Here is a 14,108-nt window from a genome sequence, read left to right on the forward strand (position 1 = left end):
TGGTTAACAGGGTTAGGGCCTCCATTTAAAAAAATTTTTTCAATCATTTCACAAATGATCGAAAATTTTAACCACTCCATATTTGTGAAATGATTGAAAATTTTTTAAAGAGGGAGGCCCTAACGCTAACCCTAACCCTGTTGACCACTCCATAAGCCATTGATTGTTATAAAAACAGAAATTTACTTATATTTTAACTTTTTTTTATTTAATGTTCACTATTTCAACTATTTGACAAGTAATGATCTAAAAAACTTACCTAATTAAATTATTTGTAATTTGATATAAATAAATAATCAAGCGCTAGATAATTCAAAATGGGCGGAGTTAATTTATTAAAAGTACATTATGATTGTTTGTAAACATGGACGATACCATAGGAGTACCTATCTCCTGTTTTACCGAAATTACCTATTAAAATTATTTTTTTAAATCCTAGTTATCTAGTAGTTTCTATTTTTTTTTCTATTTTTTAGTTTCTGTGCCCTGATTGGCAAAAAAATGCTAGCTAAGTTCTAAAATAAATTTATCAATGCTGATGCTGATTGATACTGACTATAGTTTAGTAGTGCTGTGGTCACTTGAGATTGTGAAAAGCTACCAAACGTTCATTAACAAACGTTCAGTTTTAAAGCTATACTGGAAGTATAGTAAATATTAAATAAATGACCTATAGATAACGTTCTAATTGTAAACTTGGTTGACAGACATCTTCTGGTTTTTGTATACTTGGGTTATTCAGGGCTTAGTACATGCCATGTACTAAATGGCCTCCACTTCAGCCTGCTGTCTTGTATTTAGCCACTGCATTTTAGGAAGCTCTTGGCTAGCAAGCAAGGCATATGATAGTTCAGAAGATAGATGATTTTTTAAGCGTTGATGACAATTGTTACTATTGTTGTTGTTATCATTTATAAATAATCTTGTAATTATTTATTTTAGACTTCTGATCTCTGATAAATGATGGAAAAGTCATGCGAAGAAGAATGTGAAGTGATTGGCACGGTGCATATCAAAGACGGACTTGAACTGAATTCTTTAATTGAAGCTGGAGCCATTTTTGAAATTTCCAATGTAGATAATCAGATAGAAGGTTAATAAGTTTCAAGTTGGTTGTTTAGTGCTCATGTTCTGAATTACTACTCCCAATAACTGTTTTTTTAATTTATTATGATAGCTTAATTTTCAAGAACTTTTTCTGAAGATATTAGTAAAATTTAATTGTTTTACAACTTAAATTTTTTATTAATTTAATTTTTCAATTTATTATCAGATGCATTATTTAATTTCACATAACATTTTTAAAAATTTACGCTGACCATTTTTATCATTTTTTTTTCATGTGAGTAAATTTTTTGTTCATTCTTTTTTATTTCTTATAGTGTTTTTTTCATTCCATCTAGATTTAGAATCAAATTATGCTTGCTATGATTCTGAAGGAAGGAATTTTGATACTATTGAGGTTGACAATGTAAATAAGGAACAAATACCTGGCTTCATCAGTAATTCCTTTGATGAACTAGTAAAAGATTTTGTAGCTATAACTGACGATGGATTAGTTTTGAAACAAGTTGTAAAACAAAGTTTTGGAACTGCCATCTCACCACTGTCCAATGTAACAGGTTTTATGTTTTTGCAACTTCAACTCTTGCTATTAAATATTAGATTGAATATTATAAAATATTAAACTACTTCTTGACTATTTGTTTTTGAATGAATATTTTATTAGTTTTAGCCAATTTTGCATCAAAAATTATGTTTTATATTGAAAGCGTTGAAAAGGTGTTTTTTATTTTATTATATATTTGTTTTAATATCTGTCTGAAATCATTTATTACAAGACTAATTTTTTTGCGAAAAGAAATCTGTAAAAAATGAAGCATTTTTGTTTAAAAAAGTTAGTAATTTAAAAAAATGGTAACTGGATCAGTGCAGAACTGATGTAGATTCATCATTCCTCAGGCCACATTCAATTTGTCCATTATTCGTTATGTAGCATCCTACCCAAGCTGTTATCTGACAAGTTGTTCGATGTCCTTTCTATTTAACACAATCACACAGCTAACCTCATCGTTGTAAACAAGTGAAGTGCGTTAAATTTCATTTGATTTTGCCTCCTAAATGAAAAAGTTTTTCAGAGAAACGTTAATAATTTTGCTAAATTTTTTTAATTTCTTCAAACTTCTTTCCACCAAAATAAACCATTTGAACATTCTGAAGATATAAATATTTTTAGATTCATTTGGAGTATCTGATCTAGTGTATAAATTTGTGCTTAAATAAGTGCCTAATTATAACAATAACTTATTATGACATGTTAGTTGAAAAAATTTAAACCACTTGTAGAAATTTCCTAAAAGTGTGACACGCGCACACACACACACCACACACACACTCACTCACTCCCACACACAATACTGATTATGTTGTTGTTACAGTTACATTTTGTTTTATTCAAAATGCTCACAGTTAAAATTAGATTTGGACTGTGTTTTATAAGCTTAACATGAATTTAAGGACCATAAACTAAAATGCCATTTTTTCTATTTCATTCTGTTGAACCTAATTATTTCAACTTTCAGTTCATTACTCTGCTTACCTGGAATATTCCCTTGAACCATTTGATTGTACAACATCAAGAGGAAAAGTTTTCAATTTTGATTTAGGCTAGTTCCTGTTTTTTTTTTTTTTTTTAAATGACTTCATCAGTTAAATCACGTTTTTTGCAGGTAGCGGCAACACAATAGAAGGCTTTGAAGTTGCAGTTGCGAGCATGAAGAAAAGAGAAGTATCAAGGTACCCTCAAATAAACATTCATAAATGGAGTTTTTCTCTGTTTTAATTTGCCTCCAATTTATTATCTTTATCATAACATAACACAACGTAAATGTAGAAATTAATGAGCATAGACTTGAAGTACTAATGTCCAAATAAAAATTAAACAATTTATTGAAATTAAAAAAATAACATAGTAATACTGCTTCAAACAATAGAAAAATTATAGCGTAGAAAAAATTTTTATAGCAAGAATAGTAAATATTATCACACAGATTAAAAATTGACTTTCCAACACAAAACCATGTCAGAATGACTAAAAATGTTATACTTCTGTCTAAATTTACTCGCACTTCCAGCATAAACAATGCCCTCATTCAACCCATTCTACACTATTCAACGGTTTTTTTCTTAAATTCGAATTAAATGATTGCACATCCAACTTCACTCCATGTCCTCCTGTTTTTCCATTGGTGTGCTATATTTTTTAGGAAAAGCCTTTCTTGGCATCACTCTTCATCATCTTGGACAAGGTTATAAGGTTTCCTATGAGCCTTCTAAATCTCAACATTGGAATCTTCAACTGCTTCAATCTATCTTCATTTTTCCTGTGTTGAATTCCAGGGATCAATTTTGTTTCCCCTGTCTGTACACGTTCGGCAGCCTCAACCTCCCTCGCTGTTTTTGGAGACCAAAGACTTGCTGCATATTCAACCTGAGACCTCGCTAATGATTTGTACATTACAATATGAAGAAATTTTTGGTTAGATAATTGAAATGTCTGCAAATGAGACCCAAAATTAAAAATCCCTTATTAATTTTTATTAGAAATATGTTCAAAAAATTTTAATGATATATCGAATATTACACACAAATAATCATTAACAACCTTTTTGTGTGATTACTAACGTTATACCCAAAATCAAAATATTAAGAACACTTGTCAAACACTTTTTAATGGGAACTTTGATGCTCCAGTAAACTACAAGCATCAGTAGCAATAATATTTTTTTTGTATTCAATCACTTGAATATTATTTTATCTGAAGGTTCCTCATATGTCCTGAATATGCTTACGGAAGCAGAGGCTGTCCTCCTCGTATACCTCCAGACGCCATTTGTATGTTTCATTTTCTTTCCGGTACTTCATTCACGTAATGTACATTTTTATCATTTGCTCAATTTTTTCAAGCAAAAGAGCTTTGTTAATTTTTTAATTTGATAAAATTTTCAGCCTATTAGAATTTAGTGTTGTGAATAAACAGCTTATAATGTTTGCATGCATAATTTAAAAAAGAAGTTTATTCTTAATTTATTTGGTATGTTATTAAAATGTTAATGGTTAATTGGTTTGAAATATGTATCTATGTTTGAATTGAAACTTTTAAATGGAAAACGTTCAATTATATTTTTATCCAGGCCTTTATATAATAGAAGTTTTAGATTTTACTGCTCCTGGCGATGTCAAAGATGAGTATTTCTCTTTGCCTGTGGTATGAATGTTTCATTTATTTTTATTTTAAAATATCTTTTATCGTCAATATATTTTATGTTGTCGATGTTTTAAAGGATTCATTTATTCTATCTATCTCTCTGCCTGTCTGTCTATCTGTCTTTCTGTTTGTATATCTATCTAGCTGTCTGTCTGAAATTTTTTTTTTATTCCACCATCCATTCAAAATACTCATCAGTAGTATTTTGAATGATTATAGAAAATTTATCTTTAAAATCTAATAAAATCAACATTTTATTGATATGATAAATTTATCCTTTTGCTCACCTGAAACAAAATGATATTTATGTCTAATAGTAATACGATAAATGAAAATGATTCAATACACAAATATTTTAATTCATTATTATGATGCTGACGTCATTATATCTTCTGTAGAGAGAAAGAAAGAACGCACCCTTTGACGTCATGATGAAAGGAAGTGGCTGCATCAGAAATGTATTTTTCGTTATTTCCGAATATATTTTGAGTCAAAATTTTAACAATTTATAAGTTACCGTTATTTTTTACAGATAGCAAAGAAGCATTTCCATAATAACAAATTTTATTTGGCTTTGAAGTTTTATTCAAATGTAAGCAAGTTGAATATTTAATGCTTTTTATTTAATGAAAAAATAATGATATAATCAATCAAATTCGTGCATGTTGAATGAAAGGAAATATGCGGTGAGCTTTCAGTAAATTATAATGCACTTCTATAAAAATAAATAAATGAATGAATGAACGAATAGGTGAATTAATGTTTGTTAGAAGCAAATTGACTTACTTCACGCCCCTCATAAGCACTATTATTGTATGTTGTGTTGTGCTATGTTGTTTTATGAATGTCATTGATAAAATTTATATATATAAAATGAAAGATATAAATCCAATTAAATACATTTGCTTGATTTCAAGGCCTTAAATATTCTTCTGGATCATAATTTGAAAGATGAGATCGAAGAAAATTCGATAAAACCGGTTAGTAGTTATTTCAAATTTTTTCACTTTTTCTTGTGTAAATGATGAGTTCTTCAAATTTGTAGGCTAGTTTTTAATGAAATTTTTCAAATGTTTTCTTAAATCTTGAACCAATTCAAAATTTTTGAAGCAGTCTGAACCTACTGAGTCTATTAAAAGCTGTTGAATTTATTTACATGCTACCCGTATGATTTCAGTAATTGATATGATAGGACTAAATTTTATTTAATTTGAAGGAAATGATAAAGTTGCATACTAATATGGCTCTGTGTCATTTGAAGTTGAGACAGTCAGTTCGAGCAATTCACCATTGCAATGAAATATTCAAGCTACAAGATGGCAACAATGTTAAAGCTCTCTATTTCAAGGGCAAGGTTCGATATACTTTTTATTTTTTAGGTTTCGTCATAATTTCGTTTAAATCAGTGGGAGTATGGGGCAGCAAAATTAAAAGGTAGTAAAGAGGTGTAAAGATTGCATGGCACTAAAAGTTTAGCAGCTTCAGCAGACTAGAAAAGATAATAATTAAAGAGGCCCATGTCAACTCATTATGTGATTTGATTGATGAGGTTAAAAATGAGGTTTGAAAAAAAGATACGAATTTAAGTGTTTATCTTCATAGTATGTGCTGAACTGAGAGTGTGTAAGTTGAAATGTCATGTCATGATTGATTTGATAGAAATATAATGTGGAGTGTGGTGTTGGATTGTGGAGATATAAATGAATTTTTATTATTATTATTATTATTAAAAGACTTCAGTTGTGACAGCTGGGAACAAAAGGAGTTTAGATCTATGCGGTAGGTATGGGAGACAAGTTACATTTTATAGAGACTTTTATTATTGGCAACTTGCAGATAAGAAATCAACTTAGATTAGAAAATCTAAGGAGGCGGCGTAATAAGAGAATCTAAGCGGAGATGGTTTAAGTACGTGGAAAGGTGCTAAGTAATTGCGTAAAAATGTTAAGCGATTGCCTAAAAATTAAAAAAAATGGTTAGCTAGGCTGGGAACGATTTGGAAAGATAAAATGCTTGAGGACTTGAAGTCGAAGTTTAATGTTTACTTAACCAAGTGTTGTTCTTATTTGAATGTTTAGAAAATCTGAAAATACCGTTTGAGGAATTGCTTTACTATTCCTAGCTGATAATACTGCAAAATTGAAAAGTTTTTTATAAATAACTTGATTTTTGCATAAAAATAAAATAATAATGAATATGAAAACTCTACAATGATTTCCTTCCTATATATAGAAAAACATTTTTCAGGCTCTGAAACAGGTTGGAGAATTTAAAACTGCAATATCTTATTTAGAGCGTGCTAACCGTTTAAAACCCAACAAAAGAGAAATATTAACTGAATTAGAAAAGGCCAACAGGTTGTTTTTGTTCGCTTTTTTATTCAACTTTCTTCACTATTCGCCCAATTGTTTATTTATTGTTGTTGTTTTTGTTATTGTTATATCAGAAAATTCACAAAGCACTGTTATAAAAAAATCTTGAAAGTGTTGCTAAAAAAACATGCTAGACTTAATTTTTAACCCGGCCAGTAAGCTAAAATGTTCAATAATCCAAAACTGAAAGAGAAATAACTCCAAAGCAGTGGTTGGCCAATGGGCGAAACTGACAATGTGATTGGTTGATAACAACGTTTTTTATTTTTTTGGATGCGGCAAGTTTGATATTGGAAAGTAATTTGATAAAACATTAATCAGAAACGGCTCTAATTGCTAATCCAACCCGGTTATCCGTTGTAGTTTGTTTGTGCATAGCAAACATTGAGTAATTTCTAGAAATTCCCCGACATTTTCGACAGTGTTGATGTTTATGGTCGATGATAATTTTTCATGAACGGCGTTCGTTTTTTAAAAGACATAATAAAGTAACAAAATTTTCAAGTGCATTTCCTGATAAACGATACATCAAATAAACTAGACTCCAAAAACAAAAACAGAATGAATTTATTTGGACTTTATATCATAATCGTCAAAGCTGCTTACATTTTCTAAGAAAGATCGGTTTTTTAAATTTCAATGAATGGGGAATAGTGATGAGTAGATATCAACCTAAATTCATAAACGATACATCAAATAAACTAGACTCCAAAAACGAAAACAGAATGAATTTATTTGGACTTTATATCATAATCGTCAAAGCTGCTTACATTATCTAAGAAAGATCAGTTTTTTAAATTTCAATGAATGGGGAATAGTGATGAGTAGATATCAACCTAAATTCATAAACGACTGACTCAGCATCAGCCATATGAGATTGATGCACAACCAATCTTTACACCAAAGTAAGCTTAGCAGCTAGTCCATCACAGCTTCACGTGTTTCTAATAATATTTTTATAGGATAGGGTCTATATGTTAAAAACAAAGTCAAAGATTTTGGAATGCAACGTTTCGCACAAAAGTACAATGCACGACTGCAATGCAAACATGCTGGGCTGCTGTGTAAAACTCGAGGCTGGCTGTGTTAGGAATTTGTGGGTCGGTTTACGTGCGATGTATAAATTCAATGAACGACACAGTGGCAGCAAACCTCTGAAGTGTCGTTTATGCGTCAGGCTTTCAAACAATAATCCTTAAAACACTTTTAAATTTTCAGGAATTACAATATATTTCGTTCTTGCATTTTGAATTGTGAGAATGATATGAAAAAAGGCAACCAATGGTCGAGTGAAAAGGAATTCGTAGCATCGATTGAGAGCAGCATCAAGTAATATATTTATATCTTTAAAAATTAAACGATTTTTGAAGTTAGGATGTCTATATTAATATTTAATGTTTTTTATGGCACTTGTTGAACTTGTTCAAGGTCATTCGTAGCGGACGAGGAGATTATGGAATTGCCACTTCCAGCATTCCAGTTCAAAGCTGAACAAATTCAAACCTTAAAAGATATCGCAAACAAACACGATCTTTTAGTAGAAGAAACTATAAATGTAAGATTTGATTTCCAACAATACTTTCACCTATTGAAATAACTTGTAATCATTCGCTTCTAGACGAAGGGCATCAACATAATCCACGTGCACAAGAAGTTTAAAGTCACGTGCGTTGACAGAAGCGACCATGAAAAATAAGAACGTCTTTTTTAAGTATAAAAGAATCGATTGTAAATTTTTTAATACAAAAATTCTGTCACTTTAATCAAACTGTGTTTTTTAATGAAAATATAACTTTATGTAAAACTTAAGCATAATAATTTAGGTTGGCTTTCTTTTTGGCTTGGACTTCCAGTATTGCATCCATGTAGTCTTCGTGATTCAGTTCTGTGGCACCCCTTCTTAAGGCTATCATACCCTTTTATGTAGATAGGTTGTTATATGTAAAAACCGCTGCTTAACGTTGTGGCAATAAATAAAACCGATTATTCAAAGCGGCTGAAAAATTTTGCCCACACACAAAAAAATGTAAAATTAAACTTACTGCCTCAACACAGACTGCCTTGCATTGTGCGCCATTGAAATCGTCAGTGCACCTTGCGAGCTCCTCGTAGTTCACGTCATTGCTGTCAAGAAAGATATATTGCACAAATTTAATCGATCCAGAGAAAAAAGCGCAACATCGAGTCGAACTGGCATCTTGACAACTTATCTTACAAGAAATTTCAAGTGAAAGTTAACATCAGAGAGAATTGACTACAAACTTAACGTTCATTTTCCTTGAATGTATCTGCATGATACGAGCACGGGCCTCTTCATTAGGAGCAGGAAATTCTATCTTCCTATCCAGTCGACCAGATCTCAAAAGAGCTGGATCAAGTATATCCACACGATTGGTCGCCGCTATTACCTGTAAAGTTATTGCGTACATAAATGGGCTCCTGTTATAAAAAATGCTAGGAAGTAAATCTCTTACACAATTTCTTAATAGACATCAACTTATCTATTGTCATAATACATATAAACATTTTTATAATATTTTTAAATAAGCAATGTTACAAACTGAAACGATATCCTTTCTTAACAGCAATTGAGTTAAATCCATCTTGTTACTTTAATGATGTGAAATGTTTTTTTTTGTGCTAAAAGATATCTATAGTCTCAAACTATGCATGCTTTAAACGTTTGAAAATTATCTTCATTCTAACAAGCATTATCGCTATACTATCCTTATAATCATCCTCATTGTCTGAATCTATTATTTTTGGCCGAATTAACTTTCTTCTCTATTGAATAAATATAGGAAGTTCAATAGAGAGCTCTTAGCTTCTACTTTTAATTAAGTCTTGAACTCTAAAACTCTCAATCGCAGGACCACAGAATCAAACTAAAACAGAATTCGTAGACAACAAATTTGATTGGCCATTTTTCAAAATGTGACAACATATTTGTAAAAACTTAAACCAACTTAACGCTCTCAAATATGTTGAAACCTTAATATAGAAATATGCTGCATAGTCAAAAAATAATTGAGTGCTGTGTTGGAGCATAAGACTATGTTGAAAAAGGCTAATGCATTTTAATTCTTGATTATAAAAAAAATATATATTAAAAACTCATGAATGTATATATAAGTATCCAGCACATACTTTTATGTCGTGGTTGGATTGAAAGCCATCTAACTGGTTGAGTAGTTCCAGCATGGTTCTCTGAACCTCTCTGTCACCTGCTTTTTCGCTATCAAACCTGTTAAAAGACAAAACTGTTGTGCAAAATTGATGATGAGCGGCAATAAGCAAGTTAAATATTCGTGTTGACTAAGATTGTCAACAGTTGAAATTACAGAGTTCAATGAGTCGTGCTTTCAAAATTTAAATACTTTTTAGATTAATGTCAAAAATTGATACAATGTATTGAATCTAACAATTTAACCAACAGAAGCAAGAAAACAAAAAACCTAGTCACAGAAATTTGATTATACGCAAAAACAAGAAAGTGAATAAAGATATTAAATATTTATTTGAAAAAGTTGCATCTGTAATTCAAAAGCTTTAAAATAATCTGTGGAATGGTCCCAAAAATGTGTTCTAAGAAATTAATTTAGTTTTAAAAAGCAGCAACCAAAATTTCAAAACAACCTTTTTGTGCCGATGGCATCCAATTCATCAATGAAAATAATTGCAGGTGCCTTTTCCTTGGCTAGAGAAAAAGCATCTCGGACCAGTTTAGCTCCATCACCAATGAACATTTGTACTAACTGAGGCCCTGCTAATTTCAAAAAAGTTGATTTGGTTTGAGCAGCACACGCTCGAGCCAACAGTGTTTTGCCTGTTCCAGGTGGTCCATACAGTAAAACCCCTGATGAGATACATTAACTTTAATCAAAAAATAATACATCGACATTTTCTTCAAATTTGATATTTTATAAATTAATAAATTCTCTTGACAATGCTCTCGGTATCATGCAGAAGTTTTTTCATCATGTTTGCACTTCCTCTTAAACTTTTTAAAAACAATTCGATTATATATGGCTGTTCATGTTCATAAAACGAAAAGGTCATGATGTTTGATGACAAATATTATGCTGAATACATCTAATGAACTGCAAACCTTTAGGAGGCTGGATGCCCAGTGCTGTGAATCGATCCTTGTGCGTCATGGGAAGGACCACTGCTTCAATCAACTTCAACAATTCAGATTATATTAGATGCTAATATGTTTAATATTTTTTCAGAGTTAAAAAAGGTATCAAGACAGGTAAAAATTGAATATATGATGATGATGATGTACTTCTTGAATTTGTTTGTCCAGTCCTCCAATGTCACTGTACTGCTCCGTTGGTCGTTCGTCAACTTCCATGGCCTTCACACGAGAATCGTACCTTTATTCATATAGCATAAATTCTAACATTTATTCATCATCATTTCAACTAGATAAACCTTTGAATTGAGCTTTCCAAAACACGTTTAATAAAATTAAACAATTTTAAATATTAAGTTAGCTCATCCTTCCTTGTAAATTATAATCAATGTTTAATAATTTTCTGCCTCTCAATTTCTTAATTTATTTACCTAGTTTCAAGTCACAATCAGAGCTTTGTAATTGAAGTAATTAGAGAAAAGCAGTTTTAAAACATGTCAAAGTTAACAAAACTAACTTACTAAAATTATTGGAAATATATTTTATGCTTTTAATTATTACACAAACCAATTTCAAATGGCTTACTCGGCAGGCAGTGTCTCAAGAATCAAGTAAGAATCTTTGTTAACTCCCTTGAAATAATAACAACGACAAAGCTTAAAACTGAAATTGATGATCATTAATAAGTATCACAAACATGAAAGTAAAAAAATCAACTGACCACAAGATCCCCAGGCTTCAACTGTTCAGGGTCAACTAAACCAATCACAGGCAAAAAATATGTCTGCATTTTAAATGTAAAAATGTATTTTGTTTCAAAAATTTATGACCGTTCAACCAAAAATGTTTAATTTGGATTCAACAGTTCTGTATAATCTAATAAAACAGGTGTCTTTTCAAAACCCCACAAAAGTTCATATCTATCTTATATTAAAAAAACCTTTGAAGCAGATACAATTGCAAAAACCTTCAATAAAAAAAATTTCAAATGATGAGTCAAAAACAGTTGCTCATACTTCAATACCAACAATAAAGTCTTCTCTTAGATAATGTTGTGTACTATATTGTTACTTTTTTTTTAAATTAATATCACAGCCCCAATTCATTTTTCCTACATCAAATATGCATTGCCTGTATCAGAGAATTGTTACCATATGAATAATTTAAACAATGTAAAAACTGAATCTAAATTTTTTAAATTTCAAGGTGATATCTACTATCATTGATGAATATTATTATTATCGTTCTATCAAAATAAATGCGGTTAAATCTCTGTACCTAATCACTAAACATGAAACAAGAAAAAACACTTTTATATTTTCAATTTAATATTCCTGGTTATTTTTGACAATAATAACAATTATTATTATATATTTATATCATTGTATTCGCTAGATTAAAATTATTTTCACTAACAAAAAATTTTTGGTAAAATACCAAACACAACCATAAAAAAAGAGATAGATTTGACATTTTCTAAAAAACCTTCTGATATTTTCAATGTGAATGATGGTTAGCTAATGGAATTCAAAATGTATAACAATATTAAAGAAACTAAAGGAATCCATTGTCGAACCTGTCTGGTTGATGTTTTAATGACTGCACACTTTCCCTTTCTCTGGGAGTCAAGGTCTATGTTGGCACCCTCCTCTTCTGCTTGGTCCTGAGGATCAACGTCCAACAACTGAAAAAAGTACAGTAAATAGTTAATAAAGATAGTTAAAAGTAATGGATGAAAAATTTTTTTGCACCTCAATGACATTGGAAACCAGGTATGGCAACGTTTTGTTCACTTTAATCTTTTCTGTATTCTCCTTTATTTTGTCTTTTTGAGCTTGCAGTTCATGGGATATTCTCATGACTTCTGATCTCATAATCTAATGGAACAAAATTCTAGGTTTAAAATTAAATTTTAAAAGAAAATACAAAAAATAAATCAATTAATTTTCAATTAATTAATACTTTAATTTCATTGTCCAGCAATCTTGTCCTGCTGACCAGCTCATCATTCGACATGCGCAGTATCTCCTTCTCCAAGTTATCCTACCACATCATAAAACATGTTTATGATTTAAATGAAAATTCAATCAAATGCTAAAATTGTTTTGAAAGTATTTTTTTGCAAAATAAAATAAAATAATCATGCAAAAAACAAACAACAATTTCATCTGCAAACTGAAATAAAATCATATACTTTTATATAGACATGGGAACAATTAGATGAAGCAAAAAATACTGATGTGCCACCAATAACATAGGCACTACATATACCAACATTTTTAGCGAATAATTAACCAAACTGAAAATTACAGATGTACTGATAACTTACAGAGATACCAATAATTTATCATCATTTAAGAAAATTATTACTGCAGTAGTGAATAAGCAACAACGGGTAATAATGATGCGTAGTATGCATATGTATATTTCTATATTATTGTGGCTTATAAAAAAATGTAAATATTCATAAAGGTAAGATGCTGAAAGATACTGAATAACATAACTTAAAATATTTTATAGACATGATACTACATAAATGGCAAAATGATTTGAAAAAAAGGCAATTTTGTTTGTCACACTAAGTCCATCTATGAATGTTTTATCTTAATTACTTTAAATTAATGATTAAATATTAAGACACTAAAAACTGGAACTAATAAATGAAACATCTTTTAAAACTGACCTACCAACTATTAGAAATATACCAATTTATGTTTTTGTGTGTGGCACAAAAGAAAGATTTTTAAGTTTGATTATGTAGTGTAAGCATGAAACACAGTTCCAAAATTACAAGCATAATAAAAATTACATTTCTGGCTAATTAAATTTTTACATTTCTGAATCTTCTGTGATCTTCTGTGGGGTATTGTGTGGAAAGAAATGGTCAGTGAAGATGAAAGGGAGGGTATATAAAGCATGTGTGAGAGCAGCGATTATATATGGTGGTGAAACTTGGGTGTTGAGGAGAGAGGAGGAAAGTGTACTGCAGAGGGCTGAAAGAGCTATGGTGAGGATGATGTGTGGGGTTAAAGTGAAGGATAGGAGGAGTAGTACAGAGCTGATGTCAATGATGGGACTGAATGAGGACATTGTGACATTGATAAGGAGATCGAGATTGCGGTGGTATGAACATGTGTTGAGAAGGGATGAAAGGGTCGGGATTAGGCGAGCATTGGAGTTCGAGGTTGAAGGAGTGGTAGGAAGGGGTCGTCCGTGATTGGGATGGAGAGAGCAGGTGGAGAAGGACAGGGTGAAAGCGGGGTTGCGTGATACTGAGGCAAGTGACAGATGTGGATGGAGTCGAGGGGTATTTCGGTTTCATCATAGGTAG

The 14,108-nt window shown here is 30.7% G+C and overlaps 2 protein-coding genes across 2 annotated transcripts in view; one reads left to right on the forward strand and one right to left on the reverse strand.

Moving 5' to 3' along the window:
* Positions 1-963: 963 nt before the first annotated feature.
* HELRODRAFT_158977 (hypothetical protein) lies at positions 964-8,335 on the forward strand (the record flags this gene model as incomplete). The annotated part of the gene is made up of 12 exons (XM_009010915.1): positions 964-1,093; positions 1,404-1,622; positions 2,730-2,796; positions 3,824-3,915; positions 4,194-4,267; positions 4,800-4,859; positions 5,185-5,247; positions 5,484-5,621; positions 6,515-6,624; positions 7,858-7,968; positions 8,068-8,194; positions 8,258-8,335. The coding sequence occupies 12 exons, from the start codon at positions 964-966 to the stop codon at positions 8,333-8,335; spliced, it is 1,269 nt and encodes a 422-aa protein (XP_009009163.1).
* Positions 8,156-14,108, reverse strand: part of HELRODRAFT_184825 (hypothetical protein) — a 6,705-nt gene continuing 752 nt past the window's right edge. The window contains exons 2-13 of the mRNA XM_009010916.1: positions 12,740-12,820; positions 12,529-12,654; positions 12,354-12,461; positions 11,499-11,561; positions 11,363-11,409; positions 10,928-11,018; positions 10,748-10,820; positions 10,276-10,495; positions 9,787-9,883; positions 8,902-9,047; positions 8,682-8,763; positions 8,156-8,555 (exon numbers count right to left, since the gene is read on the reverse strand). Of these exons, the coding sequence (XP_009009164.1) occupies positions 8,445-8,555; positions 8,682-8,763; positions 8,902-9,047; positions 9,787-9,883; positions 10,276-10,495; positions 10,748-10,820; positions 10,928-11,018; positions 11,363-11,409; positions 11,499-11,561; positions 12,354-12,461; positions 12,529-12,654; positions 12,740-12,820 (1,245 nt within the window). The 3' untranslated portion in view covers positions 8,156-8,444. The remainder of the gene's footprint in view (positions 8,556-8,681; positions 8,764-8,901; positions 9,048-9,786; positions 9,884-10,275; positions 10,496-10,747; positions 10,821-10,927; positions 11,019-11,362; positions 11,410-11,498; positions 11,562-12,353; positions 12,462-12,528; positions 12,655-12,739; positions 12,821-14,108) is intronic.

Source organism: Helobdella robusta (assembly GCF_000326865.2).
Source record: "Helobdella robusta unplaced genomic scaffold HELROscaffold_1, whole genome shotgun sequence".
NCBI classification, from domain to species: Eukaryota; Metazoa; Annelida; class Clitellata; order Rhynchobdellida; family Glossiphoniidae; genus Helobdella; species Helobdella robusta.